This window comes from Eucyclogobius newberryi, unplaced genomic scaffold, assembly GCF_026437365.1.
Source record: "Eucyclogobius newberryi isolate DKJ021-1_F unplaced genomic scaffold, fEucNew1.0.hap1 SCAF_8, whole genome shotgun sequence".
Classification (NCBI taxonomy): Eukaryota; Metazoa; Chordata; class Actinopteri; order Gobiiformes; family Gobiidae; genus Eucyclogobius; species Eucyclogobius newberryi.
In genome coordinates, this window is record NW_027316500.1 from 26,886,457 (window position 1) to 26,908,240 (window position 21,784).

The 21,784-nt window shown below is 38.7% G+C and overlaps 1 protein-coding gene across 1 annotated transcript; it reads right to left on the reverse strand.

Annotated features, from left to right (window-relative positions):
• Window positions 1-553: 553 nt before the first annotated feature.
• On the reverse strand, window positions 554-21,753 carry tm9sf3 (transmembrane 9 superfamily member 3). The gene is made up of 15 exons (XM_072436602.1): window positions 21,557-21,753; window positions 19,217-19,412; window positions 17,908-18,030; window positions 12,915-13,075; window positions 12,749-12,826; window positions 10,943-11,074; window positions 9,630-9,796; window positions 8,453-8,547; window positions 8,231-8,361; window positions 7,068-7,207; window positions 5,369-5,437; window positions 5,152-5,298; window positions 4,242-4,325; window positions 4,088-4,164; window positions 554-3,104 (listed from the first exon to the last, which is right to left on the reverse strand). The coding sequence occupies exons 1-15, from the start codon at window positions 21,647-21,649 to the stop codon at window positions 3,037-3,039; spliced, it is 1,761 nt and encodes a 586-aa protein (XP_072292703.1). The 5' UTR covers window positions 21,650-21,753; the 3' UTR covers window positions 554-3,036.
• Window positions 21,754-21,784: the final 31 nt, after the last annotated feature.

Below are 21,784 nucleotides of genomic sequence, written 5' to 3' on the forward strand. Positions count from 1 at the left end.
ATTTTATACTCTGAAAAATAAATATTAAAGTGGCTCTGACAGGTTGGACTACTCATTGAACTAAAATGCAGTTAAGATAATTATATTTAAGATGGATATTGCTAAAAAATACACATTTCATGCCAGAAAAGCAAACTTTTAAAGGTTCATAATTTCACTTCCTGGTTGTAATTTATGTAAAACTAAGACATTACCCAGCAACCACTGGGCCAAAACTCATCTAATGTCAATGTTTTTTTTAATTTGACAAACTATATGAAAGCGACTTTATTTTGTTGATTTAATGTTTAGGGTTAAAAAAGTTGTGTGAATTCTGCATAAACTTTGACTGGAATGAGCGTCCCTGGTGTGATGTCACTTCCTGTCATTTTCTACACATTTTTCAACTTTACTCCACAAAATAAGCGACTCGATTGGTGTAAAACTATCATTTACATTCACGACATGTATAAACACGCCAAACCAAGTGCGTATGATTTTCTGATTTTCCCTTGAAGAGGAGCCGTAGCTTTAGTTTGACTCATTAAAAACACGGGACATGGAACACGCTTAGTAATAACCCCTGTACATAAACATGTTTATTTTCTCTTTTTACAGCAAGTTAATATGCAAGTTCAAAATGTCTATAATCAGACATCGGTACACAACATGAGGTGCCAAATCAACTCGGGACAGAACTGGAAATTAGACCAAAAAAACAAACCCGCAGAACAAACAAAAGGCATGTCCACCTCTCGTACATTTAGGGTGCATACGGTATTTACACAAAGTGGGACCAAAGCGTGGAAACACTCCGCAGCACTGCATGGAGACAGTAAAAGTGTCCTTGAACTTCACTTTGTACAGTATGTAGAAACGAAGCCTCATTCCTTCCTTTGACATTCACGTTTTTAGGCAGAAAACGAACGAAATGGGGGGGGGGATTAAAGCGCGGGGAAATGTTCGTTTTTAAGACAGAAGTACCAATTTCGACGTGGTTTCTTGACGGGACGGAGTGAAGTTTTCTATTGTAGCTCGTGTAAATATTCGTTATCCTCACTGTCCATTGAAGTTGTCGTTACGTGCGGTTCACCACTCGTCTACTTGCTTCAACGAGAGTCTGTGAACCTACCAAAGCCCTTCACAACACTAAGTAAATGATCCAGCGCGTCATGGAGCAAAATGTTAACAAATAAGTCTAGATTTTTGACAGAAAGCTCGATTGGGAACGGGTTTGAAGTCGTTATAGTTGCAGTTCGAGGGCAGTTGCTTATAATACTGAAATATGAGCCGCTAAAGTTGAACCTCGTCGTTATTCGTCTGCGATCGGTGCCACAATAACAATAAAAATAATAATACTCTCCTGTTCTTTCAGAGGAAAACGTCGCTGGTGTTGAAATAATGGCGTTGGAATTTGTGCCGATTTTGAGTGATAATGACCTAAAACCAGGTCAAAAAGTCTGCGAGCTGACAGTTTGAGGCTTGAATTCCAATTACCGTATTTTCCAGACTACAAGTGGCACCCTTTTCTCATAGTTTTGTTCAGGGTGCGACTTATGCTTATATTTATACTTATTCTCCGGAGTGTGATTTGTTCTTTTCACACTTGCAACCGCATTTCACACTCCTGTCCATTTTTTGGCTGGTGCGACTTATACTCTGGTGCGACTTGTAGTCCAGAAAATACGGTAAACTAGATTCCAATTTGAACTGGATTTAAATTCAACTTTTAGGCCGTTTGTTAGTCGATGCCAGAACATGCGCTTCCGATTACATTTCACTAGAATCGTGCGAGAGAGATAAATCACCCAGTTTGTTGTGCGGATAGATGCAGTTTTGCTGATTATAAAAGGGAATAAATATTGTAAAAAACCTTTTAAGCAAAGAACGACTTCAGTTTTCTTTGTCAGGAGCTACTATAGAAGACTTCACATTGTCCCGAAATATTAGCAAGAATGAAGCGGCCTTTTTCCAAAACCCAAACTACTAATATTAAATAAAAAACAAAACAAAACCCGGCACTGACAAAAGTGAAATATGATTTGGTGAAAACTGCATGCATTTTTCAGGCAAGATGTAACAGCGCCACCACCAGCCCGACCGCGAGCACCGCACCGCACAGAGAAACCAAAGAAAAGTAAAGAAAATATAATCTTTTGAACTGAACGATTGGTTAAAAAAACACCCTGTAGTAAACCTGTACAACGAAAATACATTTGGGATCTACATCTAAAGGTACATTATCAAGGTTATATACACTCCCCCCTCATTCATATATTATCTTTACAAGTAGACTTCATTCAAACCCAAACATTAAGAAAACCAGACTTGGATGGAGGGAAAAAACAGGACCACGACAAACGTCCTCTTTATAAAAAAACTGCGTCGCGGCCGTACCTCCGGGCGGCGCGGCGAGGATAAAACGTAGAGATGGCGGGACTGCTACTGTAACAGGAATCGAGGAGGAGCCGATGGCGACGGGGGAATGACGACGTGTGGGTGACGACAAGTGTTTCTAATCGTTTCGTTGTCGCGGTGGAAAGTAAATCTGAACAAACTACTGCACTGTGGTAGTAACGCTGTGACTTCCAAGAATACAAAATAGAAACGACGTCAGAAAAAGAACGGGGGGCGCGGACCCGAACTCGGGGAGATTTTCTGACACGATAAACAAAAGGCTTTCAATACACTTAGGCCTCTTCACTGAAGAGAGCTGCACTATATCCATCGACACGTATGTTCACTCGGGTGGGACGGGGCCGGAAGAAACCGATAAGGAGCCAATGCCACCTTCACCTTTGCCCCGACCGTTTGTTATTTTTGAAAGCTTTAGATAAAAACCAAACCTCTCTTACTCTCAGATTTGCTCTTGTCGTTTAGCGGCGCAGAAATTCATTCAGAAAGAAATGGAAAAAAAAAACTACATCGTATAAAGAGAGATTCTCACGATCTCTTTGCGAGGAAAAGAAAAGTACTAAAGAATGACTTGTGCCGCCGTCTTCACAGGTTTGTGGAGGCAAATCCGCTCTGATCCCCGCTGCGGTGGGTTTCGCTTCTTTAGTCGATTTTCACGTTTGTGTAGATCTTCCTCACGAAGGCACTCGTCCCCACGTACCCCACGGCGCCTGCACCACAGACACAACGTTACTGCGTGAAAAGCGACGCGAGGACACAAATACACGACATTTGTAAAGGACGTTTAACACAGACCATCTTTGTTTCATTTGCACACAATAAAACATCACATAAACTACTGTTATTTATTTGAAATGTTTAAAGAAATGCAAGGAAATGTCTGTAAATGAACTATAGGAGCACGGTATAAACGAGATAGATGATTAATTATTGATTAAATGATTACCGTATTTTCCAGACAATAAGTCGCACCTTTTATCATAGTTTGGCCGGGGTGCAACTTATATGTGATATTATTAACACATTAAAGGAATATCTTATCTTATCTTATCTTACATTATATCATTGTGTTGATTATTTTCAAACTGACAACCACAAGAGGGCGCTCTAGGCTCTAAGCGATGCAGAAGAAGAATCTGCACTTCCTCTACCTCTGGAGTTTGTGGAGTTGTTTAGAAGTGACACAGAGGAAGAAGAATTCAGTGGATTTAGTGATTTGGTGTAAAACTGATGCTTTGGTAAACTTGTTAGCATGTTCTTTATGCTATAGTTATCTGAATAACTGTTCATATGTTACGTTAACATACCAGACACTTACCACAGTTCTGTCTGTGCGTCATGTAGCTGAAGGTGTTAGCGTTAGCATACGTACACCTATTCACCATGATCTGTTATTATTTTAAACTGCATTTCAAGATGAAATGTCTTTTCTAGGTCTTGGATTTAAAAAAAAATATCCCCAAAAAATGCGACTTATACTCCAGTGCGACTTATACATGTTTTTTTTCCTTCTCTATTATATATTTTTTGGCTGACTTATACTCTGGAAAATACGGTATACATTTACAAAACACAAAAAATAACTTTATTCTGCTATTAATTACACATATTCCTTTTTGGACTAATGTTTCATGCTTTTATAGCTGTAACAAAGCCATTATAAGATGTGTCCAAAGTGACAGTCGTGACTCACCGCACATGATTCCCAGAGAGGTGCTGAAAACTGCCATGTAGCCGAAGTAGAAGGACGTCTGGAAAAGCCCGTACATCCTGAAAGAGCGAGAGGGGAAACCAGTCAGACCAGGACGTTTCATCCGGTCAGACCTGGGCCGTGCGTTCAGACTCACTTGGTTTTAAAGAAGTAGTAGTAAAAGGAATACATATAAACGTAGACCGCCGTGGACGCCGCAGACAGGAAGCTGGTCCACTGCCTGAAGAAACGACACAGACGATTTAAATCAAGTCTCGGTTTTGTGTCAGATGCCCTCCCACCATCTAGGTCTAACTGGCACGTAGAGAACACTTTGAGGAGAGATTAGCCAACAAAAAACTAATTTGAACTGAATAGAAAAGTTAAAAGGCAATTGTTTAAGAAAATTATTCGTTATGAAAAAAATAAGTTTAATTTAATTTAAAGTTCGTATGACAGGTTTTTACAATGTTCTAATTTTGACTTTATTTGGTGTATTTATACCTGTTGTGCATATAAATTATAGTTTTACACAAAATAAAGTTGGTATTTGTGACGTTGAAAAATCTGTAGAAAATGACAGGAAGTGACATCACACCAGGGACATTCCAGTCAAAGTTTATGCAGAATTTAGACAAAGAAACAACTTTTTTGACTCTCTAAACATTAATTCAACAAAATAAAGGCGCTCTCATATATTTATATTTGCCAAATTAAAAAAAGGGTGACATTAGATGAGTGAAATAATTTCCTAGTGTGATGTCATCAATTACAAACAGGAAGTGACATTTTAAACGTAAAAAATGTGCTATTCGGTCATTACATTTTTATAATTTTTCGCAAAATTCAAAATATATTTATCTTAACTGTATTTTAGTTCAACGAGTCGTCCAACTTGTCAGAGGCACTTCATGTAAATCATGTAAAACAAGTCACCCGAGTGCTTTCCTAGACACTGGACACTTACTGGTCTTTCTCCATCGTCAGTGCACGTTAAATGACTTTAAACAAACATAAATTGTGCTCAAACGACATCAGCCTCAACATTCTCCACGTTCAGGCCTCACCATCTGTAGTCCTCGGCGTTCAGCAGGAAGTACGTGCACACGATGGTGACGCAGACGGTGACGATGCACAGGATCACCAGCACCAGCATCATGAAGCCGTACACGTAGTAGATTTTATAAGCCCAAAACGACGTAAAGATGAAGTACCTGCGATCGATCGAGTCAAGGTTAGTCTGGGAACATAAATCTGCGCGGGTCATTTTTGAAATCAACGTACATTTCAATGAAAATGGATCCGAACGGAAGGATTCCTCCCAGACACACGATGACGGCCGGCTCCATGAACCTAAAACACAGAGAACACGTCTGTTGATTTATGTGACGTTTAACTCGTGATAAATCCATCCAAAACAAAACAGATTCAGAAACAGTTTAACAGAAGAGGGACAATTGTAATGTAGCACTTCATTGCATAAAGTGTGAGTTTTCATTGACAAATCCATTCATATTTAGCGTTATAAAACTATGATAAATGCCAACTATTATCCAGTTTTAGAATGATGTGTCTAGAGCACGTCAGAGGGATTTTTAATGGACAACGAAGCTTCTGGAAGTCTTTAAATCCAGCAATGCATTTGACTTTGGCTGTTGTCGTCTGTAGTCTCATTATACATTTCCTTTTGGCACCAGGCTCGGTGTGTTTAGTCATTTTCCAAGAACGTTTTCACACCCAAGTGTCTCATTCTGTGCGTCCCGACCAGATCCAGCCGTCAACTCGAGAGACCCCATTTCAGAGAGTATTCTGTCCTTTTCCTCGTCAGATGATGTTTTATACAACGAGTAGACAAAGAGTTCTCCATGGAGATGTTATTGCTTTGCCTGGAGTGTTCCACAGTATGGCATTAAACCTGTTTAGCAATAAAAATACATGTAATTGTGGAACATTCCAGGCAAAGCAATAATACCTCCATGGAGACAAGCAGCTGGTGGATTTAGGCCAAAAATAAATAAAGTGTGTTTCCGGTACATTGAAAAAAAAATCCAGGTCGGTAGGTCGGATTTCTTTTCTCAGAAGTGAGCGCTTTGCATTGAAGTAGCCTTATTGGTGCCGATATTGAATAAAATAGTTCTCTACATCTATTCTAGTCCAACCACAGGAAGAGAGCCATTAGCAGACAACTTTTTAGTAATTACCGCTCTGTTGTGGTCCGTGCGCCGTGATCAGCGCCGTAGTCGTTGAAAAATGAAAAAACAGACTTCATGCCAAATAACTTCAGTGCTGAAACACAGCGCGTGCATATCACCTCCGCCATGGCAGCCAGGCTGCACGCTGCCCAAATAGAGCATTTGCGCAGGTTGCTTCTGCAAACATGGATGCGCCCGTAGGTGAAACGAAACCTATCAAAAGTGCGGTGATTTTCATATCTTACGATCTCCACAGATGATTTTTTTTCCCTGCAACTTTTGGATTCGCTCTCACAATTCGACATTCTCGAAATGTACGGCCAGTAAATATGCGATAAAATGTTTAAGGTTGTTTTTTTTTTAATTTTGAAATTCAGGTCGGTCGGGTTACAGGAAACGCACTATTTTTTCTTCTTGGCCTTAGAATCTCTTAAACTGGGGACAAACGACACGACTTTCCCAGTTGTGAGAGATTTAGAACGTTGTGGAGGTCACAAAACCACTGGGATCGAACCGTTCAATCCAGTCAGAGAAAAGCATGGACTCAAATACACAAAGCACTTCTTTTATGTGCACATTTTTCAAAAACAAAACAGTCTGTGAATCTTGTAAAATAAAGCATGTCTGTCTGCGTCAGCGTGTGGTTTAGTTTCGTCCTTTTGACTTCCGCCAAAAGGAGACATTTTCAACAATAGTATCATTTATTCCAGAACATTTGGCCTTTTCCGTGTCTGGAATTAATAATGTTCCCGGATTCCCATGGCTCCTTGCAAATGCATAAAAGGTCCTACCATTTCTTCTCGGGAATGGGTCGAGGGACGGCGTTCACTCTGCAGGGGAAGTTTGGCTGCCCCGACAGATTTCTCCCCAAAATGGTTCCAACAAGGTTCAGGGGCAGGATTACGAAGAAGCAGATGCAGCACACAGCGACCTGCGGAGGCGGAGACGGGAGGGGTTGAATAAATGTAGCATCATGAACTAAAATATAGGAGCTTTATGGGACTAGAACGGCCCGAGAGACACTTCATTCAATGTAGAAATGAAACTATTTACAGTGAGTGCAGTGGTTTGAATTATTCAAGGTCAATCTTGATTTATATTAGAACATTTACAGTTTCCAGTGTCCAAAGTGCTGAGCATATCCAAACGGTGCAATCACACAATAATAAATAAGCAGTAAAATTAAAAACGATGACTCTTTTAGCTGTGATTTAAGACTCTGAACATTAGATCTTCCTCCTCTATTTCAGCTGTAACTATAAGTGTCCTGCCGCCGCTGGTCTTTAGCCTCAAACCAGGGCGCTTTAAAAACTACTGAACTTTAAATTGTATTCTAAAAAGGAAAAGAGTTAAGAGCGGGTTCACATTGTGCTTCTCTAAACAATTCAATAAAAGGAACAACAAATCCTTTAGAAATACTTTTAATACTCTTTGTATTGACTTCTTCTAATATAATACATTTTATCTCTCTCTCAACTTGAACTTCAAATACAGCAAACAACATTTATATTAAATTAGTCAGGATTTACAGTGTTTAAACCTGTTAGTTTTCAGAATATATTTTACACAATATAATAAGAAAGAAAGACCGAGTAAAGAACTTTCCAGCAATAGTGGATTCCATAAATCGTGCTTGTTTAAACCCTTTTAGTTCAATACATTTAATAACATTAACATATAAATAATAAATTCCCGACTGAAATTATACTTTGTGATGTATTTTTGTGACACCGAAACGTCTAAATAATTCCCTATATCCACATAAAAAAAATGCAGCAACATCTTTCCATCTAGAGCAGAAAGAAGTGCAAACGTGTATAATTTTACCCCTTAAATGCTCACTAGATGCACTCATTCTTCTCCTTCATGACCCAGACCACAAACCCACATCGTCTATTGCGTCAGAGCGTGCTTTTCATTCTCTGCGGGGGCGTGGCTGCGGTGTGACACTCACCATGGTCCCAAAGGGGATCGCTCTGGAGGCGTGGTAGTAAATGGCGATGAAGTTGATGAAGAAGGCCGTCCCGCAGACCATGGCCGGGATCATGAACGCCCCGATGAACATCTGCTTGATCCATCTCCGCCCTGCGCGACCAGAGAGGACGGGGAACGAGCGTTGGCACGAGGACATGCAAACGTTCAAGACACTTTATAGGACTATCAGGCAAATGATCACCTCCTTGTTTTGCGTACAAGCTTCCTCCGAAGTAGCCGTTGACGGGGGAGGTGGCGGCGTACACGAAGATGGCGGTGCTCAGCATGGATCCTCTCCTGCGGAAGTAAACAAGTCACGAAATGAAGTGTTATTAGTGAAATTATGTCAAGCGCTAACAGATTACATACATGCAAACGTAACTTAAACAGCAGCAAATTCAATAGATTCTAAAATGTGATTATTTCATGCTCTCAAAAGGGGCAAGAGACAGTTTTATTTCCCATTTTTTACATAGTATTTTCAATTTAAAAGCTAAAAAACTATAAAGTATCTCCATATGTCTGACTCAAACTGCCCTCAAAGTGCCTCAAACAACTGCGCAACTATTTATACAGAAAAGTACCAGTAAACAGTGCATTTTTATGTTAAATATATATATATAAAAACTAGATTAAACTCCTGATTCACTGCAACATTTTCAGCCAACTCACTCTAAATCTTCTATTTTTTGCAGTTGTCCATACACATCGTTTAATCTAATTCAGATTAGTAGTCGACCAATACAAAATTTGGTTGACAGACAGATTTATCAACTAAACGACTTAAATATTATCGGTCAAAAGGTTGATGTCATATTGAAACCCAGATACCTTCACAACCTTCACATTTGACATTCATAGCTTTTAGGAGCAGCTATTTGTTATTTTGCAAACATGTTTTTTCAGCCCAAATAACTCTACTTCAATAAATGATCGATGGAATCATATATTTTTTCTTTCCAACAGTAGCGATTTTTGTTTTCTTTTAGTACAAGATTTGAGCTGTAGAGCGTTGAATAATCCCCATCTATGCTTCATTATTCTTTCAATACGAGTTATAACGTTGCATCTCATGTTTTTAGGGTTAACCGTGATCATCTTCTTCTGGATTATTGCGTCCGTGGCCTAAAGTACTTTCAATATTCCCATGTACCGAGGTATTGTTTCTGTAACAAAAGGATCCCACGTCCAAATCTGTTCCAGGATCTCGGTCAGGATTAAATGACCTAAACCTAAACCTGGAGCATAATGGGGCAGAAGGGGAAACGAGAAACGAAACGGGAACAGAAAAAAGAGCCAACTTCACAGAGAAAATGGAAGGTGGGACGTCCTTGCTGTGACATGAGAGTGCTTCTGTGCTTGTATATAAAGTCACTCACTCGGTGTACAGATCCTCCACCATGGCCACGATGATGACGATGAGGGAGACGGAGAAGATCTGGCAACCCGAGCCGATGAGGGAGGAGAAGATCAGCGGGTGACTGGAGGGCCGGAACACGTCCCCGTGAACCTGCTTCCAGCCATACTCGTCGCCCAGGTCTCGGTCCTGCTGGGGCACAACCGGCGAGAAGCAGAAGGTTTAATGCACATTTGGGACGTTTTGCCAAGTGGGAAGGTCAAGGTGATCAGGTTAAATCGATATTCGTGATTATTCAGGTCACAATATAATCGTGAGAACCAAAATATAATACCGTATTTTTCATATATAAGGCGCACCGGACTATAAGGAGCATTAAGCCAAACAAAACGTGTACCACACAAAATCACTTCGAGGTCAGAAAGCACAACCAGAATTAATCCATATATAAGGCGCACTGGATTATAGGGCACACTGTCGTTTTTTGAGAAAGTTAAAGGCTTTGTAAGTGTGTCTTATAGTGCGGGAAATATGGTAATTGTGACAGATTTAGAAGCAAAATTAAGTATTTTATGTTCAATATTTTGCCCCAAAAAATAGACCCAAATGTTAAGAACTTTTTTAATCTGGCTGTTTTTTGTCACATTTAACTTTATTTTGTCTTGAATAATGACAAAAATGTCTGTACATCTGTATTGTAAATCTGTACATCTTTTTTTCATTATTATAGCGATGATATTATTTTTTTGGCAATCATCAGAAACGTGCCTGTAAATGTCTTTGTTGAGATTTAAAGTGCCTTTGACAGGTTGAATGACCTCATTGTACTAAAATGCAGATAAGTTTCGCAAAATAGCATTTTTTTAGGTTTATAATTTCACTTCCCGTTTGTAATTGATGACATCACAATAGGAAATTACCCAGCATACATTGAACTAATCTAACGTGTTGTTTTTTTTGACAAAATGTGATAAAATATGAGACTTTATTTTATGTTTAAAAAGTCAAAAATAAGTTTACTTTGAGTAATTTAAGCATAAACTGTATGAACGAGTGTCCCTAGTGTGATGTCACTTCCTGTTATTTAATCTACATAATCTATATGTACAACAGGTATGAATACACAAAGTAAAGTCAAAATTAGAACATTGTAAAAACCGGTCTCATGCACTTTAAGTATCGCTAAAATTGTGAATAGACAATAAAATAAACACACACAAGCACAAATCAGCACTTCATGCGGCTTTTAAAAACGTTTTTAGTGTGGAATATATAAAAGAATATTTGCTTGTATTTAATGTAGTTTTGCAGCCAAAAAGTGTCATTTGAACGTACCATGTCGTCCATTTCCTCCTCTTTGCTGTAGCGGGCGTAGTCTTTTCGCAGCGTTCTCATTAAAATCATGGACACCAGCCCGACCAGGAAGATGACCATCATGAAGGAGTTAAAGATGGAAAACCAGTGGATCTAAAAGGGAGAGAGCGTATGTTTCAGTATAAGACATGAGTGTTGTTGAATTGGATTTATGGTGGATTTGTGCCACTGTGAATCACTGAGCTTCAGGACGACACCGTGTCCTTCTAAAAAAGGTAAAGAGACTGTAAAAGGTCAAGTTAATGCATTTAAATGATATCATCACAGTTTTATAATTACATGTATAATTACATGTGTGTAATGATAATTGTGTAAATATAAATCCTTTTAGCCGACCTTCTCATCTATTTGGTGCCGTTTGTACTCATGCAGGGATAAATTCAATAAATAACAGTACAATAAAAGCAAATAAATAAATAACAGTACAATAAACACAAATAATATAAATAATTAATTAACAGTACAAAAGGGACAAATAAATACAATAAACACAAATAAATAGCAGTACAATAAGCACAAATAAATATAAAATAAAATAAAAGTCCAATAAATATAAATAAATAGCAGTACAATAAAGACAAATATATATAAATAAATGAATAACACTGACCAAGAGGAAAAACGCTTTGTACCACGCGCTGTTGCATTTTCTATTGTTGTCTGCTGCTCGTCCAGTGAGAGTATTAATAATTAACAATAAAAGCAACCCCCATCATCCCTGGGCAGGTTTATGTAACAGTTTATAGAATATAAAAGTAGATACATACACCATTTCCTTTTTAACTCACCGTTCTAATTAAAAACATAAAAACAACCCCTGCTGTGAAGACCGTAATAAACACTTTATCATAATTGTCATAATATCAATGGATTTAGTCTGGGTTTGTAAACACCTGCACTCTATATTGGCTCTAATGCTTTTCAGAGGGAGCGTTAGCGTTAGCCTCACAAATACACTATAAAAAAAGCAGGGCCTTTAATGAACCTCGACCTCACGTGAGTAACACCAGAGCAGAGTCAGAAAACACCACCCCTGACGTAGCACTCTGCGCCAACACTAGCATACGTCAACACCATTATGTCCGACCTCCTAGAACCGTACGTCCCAGAACCCTCTGCTCTCCGGAGCGGGACCCCTGCTGGTCGTCCCCAGAACTCAGCGGGTCACGACAAGCGCCCGGGGCCTTCTCTGTGTGGGCCCCCTCCGTCTGGAAGTCTGCTATTGCTTTTATTATCATTATTATTTGTTCTTATTTATTCTTTTGTACTTGCACCGTGACGCAGTAACAAACACGCCATAAACACTTTTTAAATCCAACATTCTACTGGAAATATCATAAATAATAATAATAATAATCATAATAATCATAAAATTGCAATAGTTTGGCAATACATTTTTCACCAAGCACCACAAATCCGACATTAAATAAAAAAGTTTAGAAAATGGAGCCGTCAGACATTAGATATACTCGTTGCTGTATAATTACCGTATTTTCTGGACTATAAGTCACATCTTTTTTCATAGTTTTGGCCGGGGTGCGATTTATACTTTTATACTATTTATACTGATATACTGATACTCCGGAGCGACTTATATGTGATATTATTTGTTATTTTCACACTCCAGTGCAACTTATATGTTTTTTCTTCTCCATTATGCCTTTTTTAGCTGGTGCGACTTATACTCCCGTGAGACTTATACTCCGGAAAATACGGTAAATGCTGATAATGAAAGATTCTGACATGTGAAGTATATTTGAAACTCACTCTGTGCTGGAAGAAAGACGGATCGAGGTACTTGTCGAATCTGTCCTCGAACTTCACGTCCGACTTCTTCCATTTCACCTGAGAAGAGGAGCAAACGAACGTGACATTTTGGCCGTACCAAACGCGTACGTACAGTATACATATTTTTTTCCCGCGCGGTACTTACAGAGTAGGACATGGCGATCTTCGTGTTCGGTATGAGCCGGACTTTGCCTTCGCTGGTGAGGTTCACGTCCACGATCCGGTTCCCGTTGAAGCCAATCTCCAGCTTCTTGTACGTCCACAGGTAATGGTCCTCTCCGTTCTCGTCGGCCTCGCCAACGATGCCTTTAAGAGCGAGAGCAAAAGAGTCAGGAAGTCACTCTGGTGAAACTGAAGACGTGTTCGAGAACGTAACGCCAGTCTAGACTTTGCGATATCAAATGTCGAGCTCCTTTGCGAGATTAAATAGTTGCGTTTATGTTGAAAGAACAACACAGACCATGATCCTTTGCTCGGATTATGATTTTAAAGACGGGTACGTGACTTTAGTCAATGTAAATATAACGATGTCACAATAAATATCACACCACTAGGCATTATTTAAAAGGAAGTATGACAGGTTGTTTAACGGTTTTCTAATTTTGACTTTTTTGACTATTTTGGTGTATTTATACCTGTTGTACATGTAAATTATAGTTTTACACCAATCGAACAGGTATTTGTGGAGAAAACGTTGAAAAATCTGCAGAAAATGACAGGAAGTGACATCACACCAGGGACACTCGTTCCAGTTTATGCATAATTTACACAAAGAAACAACTTCTTTGACTCTCTAAACATTTATTCAACAAAATAAAGTCGCTCTCATAATTTTTTGTGTCAAATTAAAAAAAATTGTGACATTAGATGAGTATTTACTCATAATAGAGTACAGTAATACAAGAGTAATTTCCTGTGTGATGTCATTAATTACAAACAGGAAGTGAAATTATAAACCTAAAAAAAAAAGTGCTATTCTGTGATAATATTGATAGCAAAATTCTAAATATATTTATCTTAACTGCATTTTAGTTCAACCTGTCAGAGGCACTTTAAACCCTAAATATGAATAATTAAAGAGGACAAATAAAAAGTAAATTTGCTTTTAGAGTGCCAACATCCACAAGACACGCGCACATTATTCATGCAGACAAATTAATCCGGGCATAAACTGAAAGACAAACAGCAGGAACACGCCATCGTTAAATAATTTGGACGATGACACGTCGTGGTCAAATGCATCCAAATGCATCCGAGTCGACGCTCGCTGAGCAGGATGTGAGGTCAAAGTCTGTGTTTGTTTATGGTTCAACCGCGCCGTAAGTGACACGTGGTCAAAATTACACACGATAAATGTCTCGAGCGTAGAATGACGTGTTCAGGGACAAAGAGAAGGCCTGTCCATTCCCATTTATTATTTGGATAATTTACGCAAAGGTAATCTCAAGTTAACAAGGTTTGACACTGATAAAACACATTTAAATACAGCTAATTATTATGACATTATGATACCACAAAAGGTTTAAAATGTGTACGTATTTAGCCTAAAGGTGGGCAATATATCAACATTTACTGCAGATAATTTTGTAAATGTATTTTGAAGTTACCGTATTTTCCGGACTATAAGTCTTATAAGTTTTCATAGTTTTGGCCGGGGTGCGACTTGCACTTGTATTTATACATATATACTTTTACTCTGGAGCGACTTGTATGCGATATTATTTGTTATTTTCACACTTGCAACAGCATTTCATACTCCAGTGCGACTTATGTAGGTTTTTTTCTTCCCTATTATACATTTTTTTGGCTGGTGCGACTTATAGTCCGGAAAATACAGTATACAAAATTTGAATATTTAGTATATTATTTATAGTAAGAAATGTATATACTGATTTATATGTGGTCAAAAAGGCATGTAAACGATATATTTCTGTACTTTTACGATTCACTCAATTTTTTTGAGTGAATTATACCTCTATAAAGACATGTTTTGACACATATTTATTGGATTGACAAAATATCATCCGAAAATAGTTAAAAAGGATATTTATTTGTCGCCAAGATCGCTCGCTCCAAATTTAGCCATACATTCACACACCACGATTGGGACTAAACCCAGGACTAAATTTGGACTAGGCCGGGACTAAATTGGGACTAGACAGGTACTAAACCAGGACTAGACCAGGACTAGGTCGGGACTAAACCAGGACGAGGCCGGAACTAAACCAGGACGAGGCCGGAACTAAACCAGGACGAGGCCGGAACTAAACAGGCTGCGAAATAGACAGGGGCCCCGCCGGGGCCCGCAAGCAGTTGAATCTCCGGTGGGCCCGCGGTTTGAAATAGGAGGGGGCCCGCTGTGCCCCTCCTCGAAAAAAATCGAGATTTAACTAGTAATTTGGCCATATTCGGGGTATTTTCATCGCTTAAGTTTTGTTTTGACAGACATGCCCACTTCGCATGTCTTCTCGCTTCTCATTGGCCGAGCGGTGCCGAGCGGTGCCGAGCGGTGCGCGCTGCGTTCGTGTTGCATTCACGTGTCCTCGGAAATGCTCGGTCTAATTTTCGGGGCAATGTATATATGTTAGTAGTTTATTTTGTAGGACGTGATTTCATATATTCCACAAGATCTGCTTGTGTCAAATGCTGTAAACAGTATTTATTTTATAATAAGAAACATCATTATATTGAATTAAACAGTTTTAAAGATCATGATCTCTGGTTTATATGATTCAGTATTTGTGCTCTTCCTTCATATAAAAAACAGATAAAAGTACTTTAAATTGTTTTACATGCTAATAAACAGGTTTAAAACAACACATTTATCTTGTTCTTATGACGCCGCGATGCCGCGCGCGCTTGTGGGCCCCTGAAATTGCTTGGGGGCCCCTAACTTTGAAAGTTAGGCCTTTCTCAGCCTGCTAAACCAGGACTAGACCAGGACTAGGCCGGGACTAAACCAGGACTAGGCCGGGACTAAACCAGGACTAGGCCGGGACAAAACCAGGACTAGGCCGGGACTAAACCAGGACTAGGCCGGGACTAAACCAGGACTAGGCCGGGACTAAACCAGGACTAGGCCGGGACTAAACCAGGACTAGGTTGGGACTAAACCAGGACTAGGCCGGGACTAAACCAGGACACATAGATAATCAACACGAATAATCAACACAAAAACTAAAATGATTTACCCACTAGAATGTCATTTGCAAAGAACGGAAATCTATCTTTTTATTGAAGATGAGATTTTTGTTTTCAGCTCATTTTTCTGTCTCTGCTCCAGGATGTGTTAAAATGCTAAATTGGAGAACAACTTTCCAAACTTTTCAATCTCAAATCTAATTACAATCGAATTGACAAAAAAACAAAACAATCACACTTAGACTTGTTTACTCCCTGAATCATTCTGTTTATCCATGTTTTCTCAAATATTATAGGGTAATTACAGAGCGTGCAGTGGTTAGTGGTTGTTTTTTAGCTTCCTTGTATCTGAATCTCCACAAACATCAACACAGCATAATTCTGCACCGGGGAAATCCAGATTATTCATTTAATTAATTTGTGATTATTCAGGTCACAGCACACCGGTTGTGAGAACTAATAATAAAAGAACTAATAATAACATGATGAAAGCGACATTTCAATTCAAAAACCTATTCAAAAAGTAAACCAGAGCTGCTCTTTTGTTATCATCTCTTTTGTTTATATCACATTAACTTTTCTTCATGATTCAGAAATACTAGAATGGTGATGTATTAAGAGCGAGAGTGGAAGTGAATGAAGGATATCACCGTCATGGTGTCAATAATGGAAAATAACCATAAAATCAGGATGTTATTCTCAGAGCAGATCGATAATCGTGATTATTTGGGTCACAATAGATTCGTGACTGTTTAAGGCAGGGGTGTCCAAACTGTTTTCACCAAGGCCCGCATTTTGAAACTTAAACGGGGCAGAGGGCCACAAACAACTTGTCAATGTCGAATTTGTTGAATGACAAAGTGAATCATTCGAAATGTTGCATTTGATGTGATTGCCATGAGCCTCCACCTTTAATTAGACCTGGAACATTAATATTAGGTTGGTATATCATCAATATGCCTGAATTTTCCCAATTTCACAGTAAAAAGTACTACTTTTTGTTGTTTGGGCCGACATGGCAGGAAGCTGGAGGGCCAACAAAAATTGGTCTGAGGGCCGCATCTGGCCGCCGGGCCCTGGTTTGGACATGCCTGGTTTAAGGGGACATATTATGCATTATTTCTATTGTTATTAGACTTTATATAAGCTCTCGAGTACCTTTAGTTTGCATTTCACGTTTTAGAACTGAAACATGTATGTGTCAATTTATTCAATCTATAGTTAAATAAATACATAGCATTTTTTTATCTGTCTGTATTTTATCATTTAGTTCAGTTTCATAAAGCTAATCACAAACTTGAGAAATATTCATGTGTTAAGACGAGATTTCTCAGTAATAATCGTGAGTAATTGTTAAATCATGATGTTTTTTCCTCACACTAACCGTAACTATTTTGTATTTTTTTTTTTTATCCTATAGCAGATTTAAATTGTTTTTCTTTTTGACTTTATATAGATTGTTTTATCATTGTTCATCGTTTTATGTTGCGCCAAATCACCAAAGCAAGTTCCTCTGTTTGTGATTCTGTTCATTAGCCAGGGCAATAAGCCTTTTCTAATTTTTTTTTACAGGATAGGACAAAAAAAACATACAATTGTGACATTTGAATAAAATAAATAAATAAAAAAACTGTCCAAATAAAAGCATGTCTGAATGTGAGAAACAATTTTTATCTGACTGTTTAACATTTCTTCATCACTTTGATCCATTAGACAAAGCAAATGAATGTAAATTAAGGTTTTCGGTGTTGTTTGTCGTCAAATATAAAATAAATGTGATATTGAGGGCACATTCTGTCGCACCCGCCTCCATGACATGATGGATATTGGTGTTTTTGTTACAGCTTCGGGTCATTGCGACGAGACCAAATAGGCATAAGACTAGTTTCTCTGACACTGAGATCAACAGAATAACAATGGAGTCGGGAAAGCAAACTCCGACCGCACCTTTGTTGTCCTGACACGTTTGGTTAAAGAACGCGCCTGAAGTCACTCACCCCAGATGGGAAGGTCGTCGATGTACATTTGGTACCAGTAGTGGTTCTTGATGGCGTAGACGAAGGCGTCCCGCTTGTTCTTGTCCAGTTCAATTTCGCAGTATGTCGTCTGCAGCACTTCGTCTGAAAAGGTCAGAAATGCACGATGGCGTTAGATAAAGAGACGATGCGCATTTGAGGTAGAAAAGTAGTTAAATGTCAATGCATCAATGTCATTGTGTCGTAATAATCAACATGTTCCTGATAGTGTGCGACCTCTGCATTCAGATGTGCTGCAGACTCCAGATTACAGTTGTATCATTGGGATTATCGCTTTGGGGAAAAACATCTAACCACTTTTTTGACAAGTACTGTGATTATAATAAGATTTGGACTTGTTTTATTTGTACGATTCTGTTCAGAGTTCATATTCTAAACCATTAACCTTTGAGAGAAGACTAGAAATATAAACTCTCACACCAGAAGTATCCAAACGTTCTCGTTTTTGAGGTAATACAGTAAGTACAGTGAGACCAGGTGTGAAGAGCCACTGTACCTTTAATATTCACAGTATGTCATATTATCCAGGTCATGGGGGAAGGTTAAATGTGCAGTAAAAAGTACTGTTCATGATCAGCAGCATCCATTAGTCAGAGGGCCACATTTGGCCCCCGGGCCATAGTTTGGACCCAGTCCAAGACTAAAAGAATCCCATGCATTTCAGAGCATGTTTGTAGAGGTGTAAACTACACATGTGTACTGTTGTACAAATAATAACACTTTGTTGTTTCAGTCGTTTTCAGTTATTTTAATTGCCATTATTCCAATTTGGGAAATGCATTTGGATTGTCAAGTTTCCTGGAGCCCTTACTGTGATTAAAAAATTACAAAATGATCCTTTAGAGATCGATTGATCCAGAATATTTAATGGTTGACCATGATTATATATTTTCTGTTTATTATTATTGTGATTATATCTATATATCAATCTATACATCTCTATACTTCTCTCTACATCTGTCTCTAAAAAAAAGACAATATTCTTTGCTCCATTGTAGTGCAAACAACAAAGAAATAACTGTTACCAAGCAATTTTATATCTTTTGAATATGTCAATAATGAATTAGTCGTATTAATTAATGACATATGAATTAATGACACATAAGCCTACTAAGACTACATTTCTGTTCCCTCTCCACAATATCACAACAAAGATCTTACCCTGACATGCATAATCGTGAAAATATTGTACCAAGAGATCTGCATATGGCAACACCCGCAGCAATGCAACACTTAATTGTGTGCACGCGAAAGCATCGTAAAGAAATACCTTTGAACTTTATGTCCAGGCCGCTGAACTCCAGCTCCACTCCCTGCAGAGCCTCTCCCAGCGTCTCATGGTAGTGGCTGATGGTCTTCTTGTTGCCGACACAGAACGGCAAAGAGAAATACTTGTACGTCTCCTGTCGGTTGTGGTAAGGCCCCACTGTGTTCATCCATAAAACTACCTCCTCCTTATCTGTGTACTGAAAAGACAAGAGGAGAAGAGAGGCTTTGAAGGACAGGAATGCAACTCTGTGACTAATCGGTCCGGTAGTACCATAGTTTCAGAATTTCATATCTTTTAATACAATTTTGACACTGCTGAACGGACAATCATCATATTTTCAGTATAAATGATAAGAGTGCCAAGTAAAATGGAAGTCAAATACATTCAAAAAAGAAGAGTGAAGTTGTGAGAAGCTGTGTGATCGTTTACTATGATTGTTATACTTCCTGTATAGCAATGGGTCGACAGGTTACCCTTGTCTGAGACGGTACACATACACATCACTTTGACGTCCGTTTAGTTAGCAAATAAAACGTAATAGAAAAAGTCACAGTAGGTTTTTGAACACATTGCAGTGTTTCCAGTAGATTCACAAGTACTTTACAAATGTTGGTTGTGGCCTACATTTAAACTTTAAAGTATTAGCATTGTCAAAAGTATCAAAAATGAGAAACAAATTGATACTGAAAAGATTGAAACTAGATACTCATTCTAACTGCCTTTCCAGAACTGTTTTAGAACGAGTACTTGTTTTGTGTAGAGTATTTTCCTTTGTCTGAATGGAGTTTGAAATGTTCGTACACTGCCCAGTATATATACTTTTGTTGTATTTTTTAAAATATTGATCAAACACCGGCCTCCAGAAACATAAAAGCGTTGTTCAGTGATGTCACAGTCGTCCATGGAAGGCCTGTCACGATTAGTCTATAAATACTAGTTGAGGCAATATTTTTTTGTTGTAGTACAAATACATTTGAACAGCAGAGTCGAATAAGTAACTTCTATGACCAATTATCAATACTAACTAAGTGTTTCAGTCTGCTATTTAATTAAAGCTGTAATGATATTATACATGCATAAAGGGTTTACTGGGAGTTTTCTGCCTTTTATTGCGTGTCACTGGATTTAAGTTTATTGTGATATTTAATGTCGAAATAATATGTCATAATTAAAATTCTGTTATAGTGACAGTCCATGGTCATTGGACTTATGGGGGACATCATAGTTTTCTACATTAATATGAAACATTGCATTGGTAAACAACACAAAACAGCCCAACAATACCAAACACAAATACATAAATCAAATCATGAATAACTACAATTTCAAAACAGCCACTTTCTCAGAATTGACGTGAGAATGAATGACTTATGACAGCTTTGAGGGGGACCATTCTCAGGACATTTTTATAAATAAAACCCCTGCCACAAACGTTTAGGCCCTGAAACCAAACAGTCATTGAATTAAAAGAAATTATATCATGTCATTTCCTATCTCAAAGTCAATTAGAACACGGCTAGCAAGAGCTGGTGCAGTGTTTCTGAGACTGTGGCACTGATGGCACAAGCAATCCATATGTATTTAACACACATTTGAGTATACATGCCATTTAATACCATTAGTGATTAAAAAAAAAAGATTGATTGAGTTACTTCTATAGGTCTGTGACAGTATGAGAAGCATAAAGCAGCATGTGTTTATGTCCAGATTGTTTTTAGCCTATGATAGAACAATTAGACAACCATAATCTCCTTTATTAATGTAGTGTCACAACTTTTTATATCAAGAAAGCACTGTCCACTGTCATTCATATATTTTCAACCCATAAACAACATTTGTCACAACGTAATAAAGCAATGTAAACACGCACGTCATTGTCAAGAAAGCAGAATGCACAGACAGGGCTGTTGAACTGGTGTTTTAGGCTAATTTAAATACAATTATGCACTTGTCTCGTATTCCTTTGTTCTGATAAAAACAAATATAATATGCACTCATCTGCTTGCGATCTTTTGTGCTTTATGGAGAACATTTAGTGCTCTAACTGGAGTTTACTCGAGCCTGTGTCAGGAAAAGCTTGTATGTTTGGCATGCTAACAGGCTAGCAACAACCGCTAGCACTTCTTAAAGGCCGAGGAGGTTTTCGTGCTCATTTTCACTGCGAGTTATAACAATAAAATGCATGACACATTAGCACTGCGCGTGAAACGACGTGTCTGTCCGCGTAAAGCCGCTGTTAGCAGACAACACACCGCACAAACGTCCATTATGTTCACGACAGGAGCGTTCGTTCGTTCTTTTCCCCACTCGGCCTCGGTAAACGCAGTGTTCTTTTTTTACCGTGTGCTCGTGTTCGTCCGCGTCCGCCGGTAATAACGATCCTAGGGCCACGAGCAACGCCACGAACGCCGACTTCAACCTGGACGGGCCCATCGTTCGTCGGGGGGAAAGTGTGCAGAGAGATCGGGATGTTAGCTCTGGAGGGCTATCCCACCTTCTTCCTGGTTGTATGACAGGGGTGAATTTTGGGGGATGCGCTACGTGCGTACGGCCGCTCGCCGCACTCGC

Coding starts and splice junctions, on each gene's coding strand:
- tm9sf3 (XM_072436602.1), bottom strand. CDS start 21,649: ATGGGCCCGTCCAGGTTGAAGTCGGCGTTCGTGGCGTTGCTCGTGGCC. Junction 5,438..7,067: donor CCCATTCCCGAGAAGAAATG/GTAGGACCTTTT, acceptor TCTGTGTTTTAG/GTTCATGGAGCCGGCCGTCA. Junction 4,326..5,151: donor AACGCCGAGGACTACAGATG/GTGAGGCCTGAA, acceptor TCGTTTCTTCAG/GCAGTGGACCAGCTTCCTGT.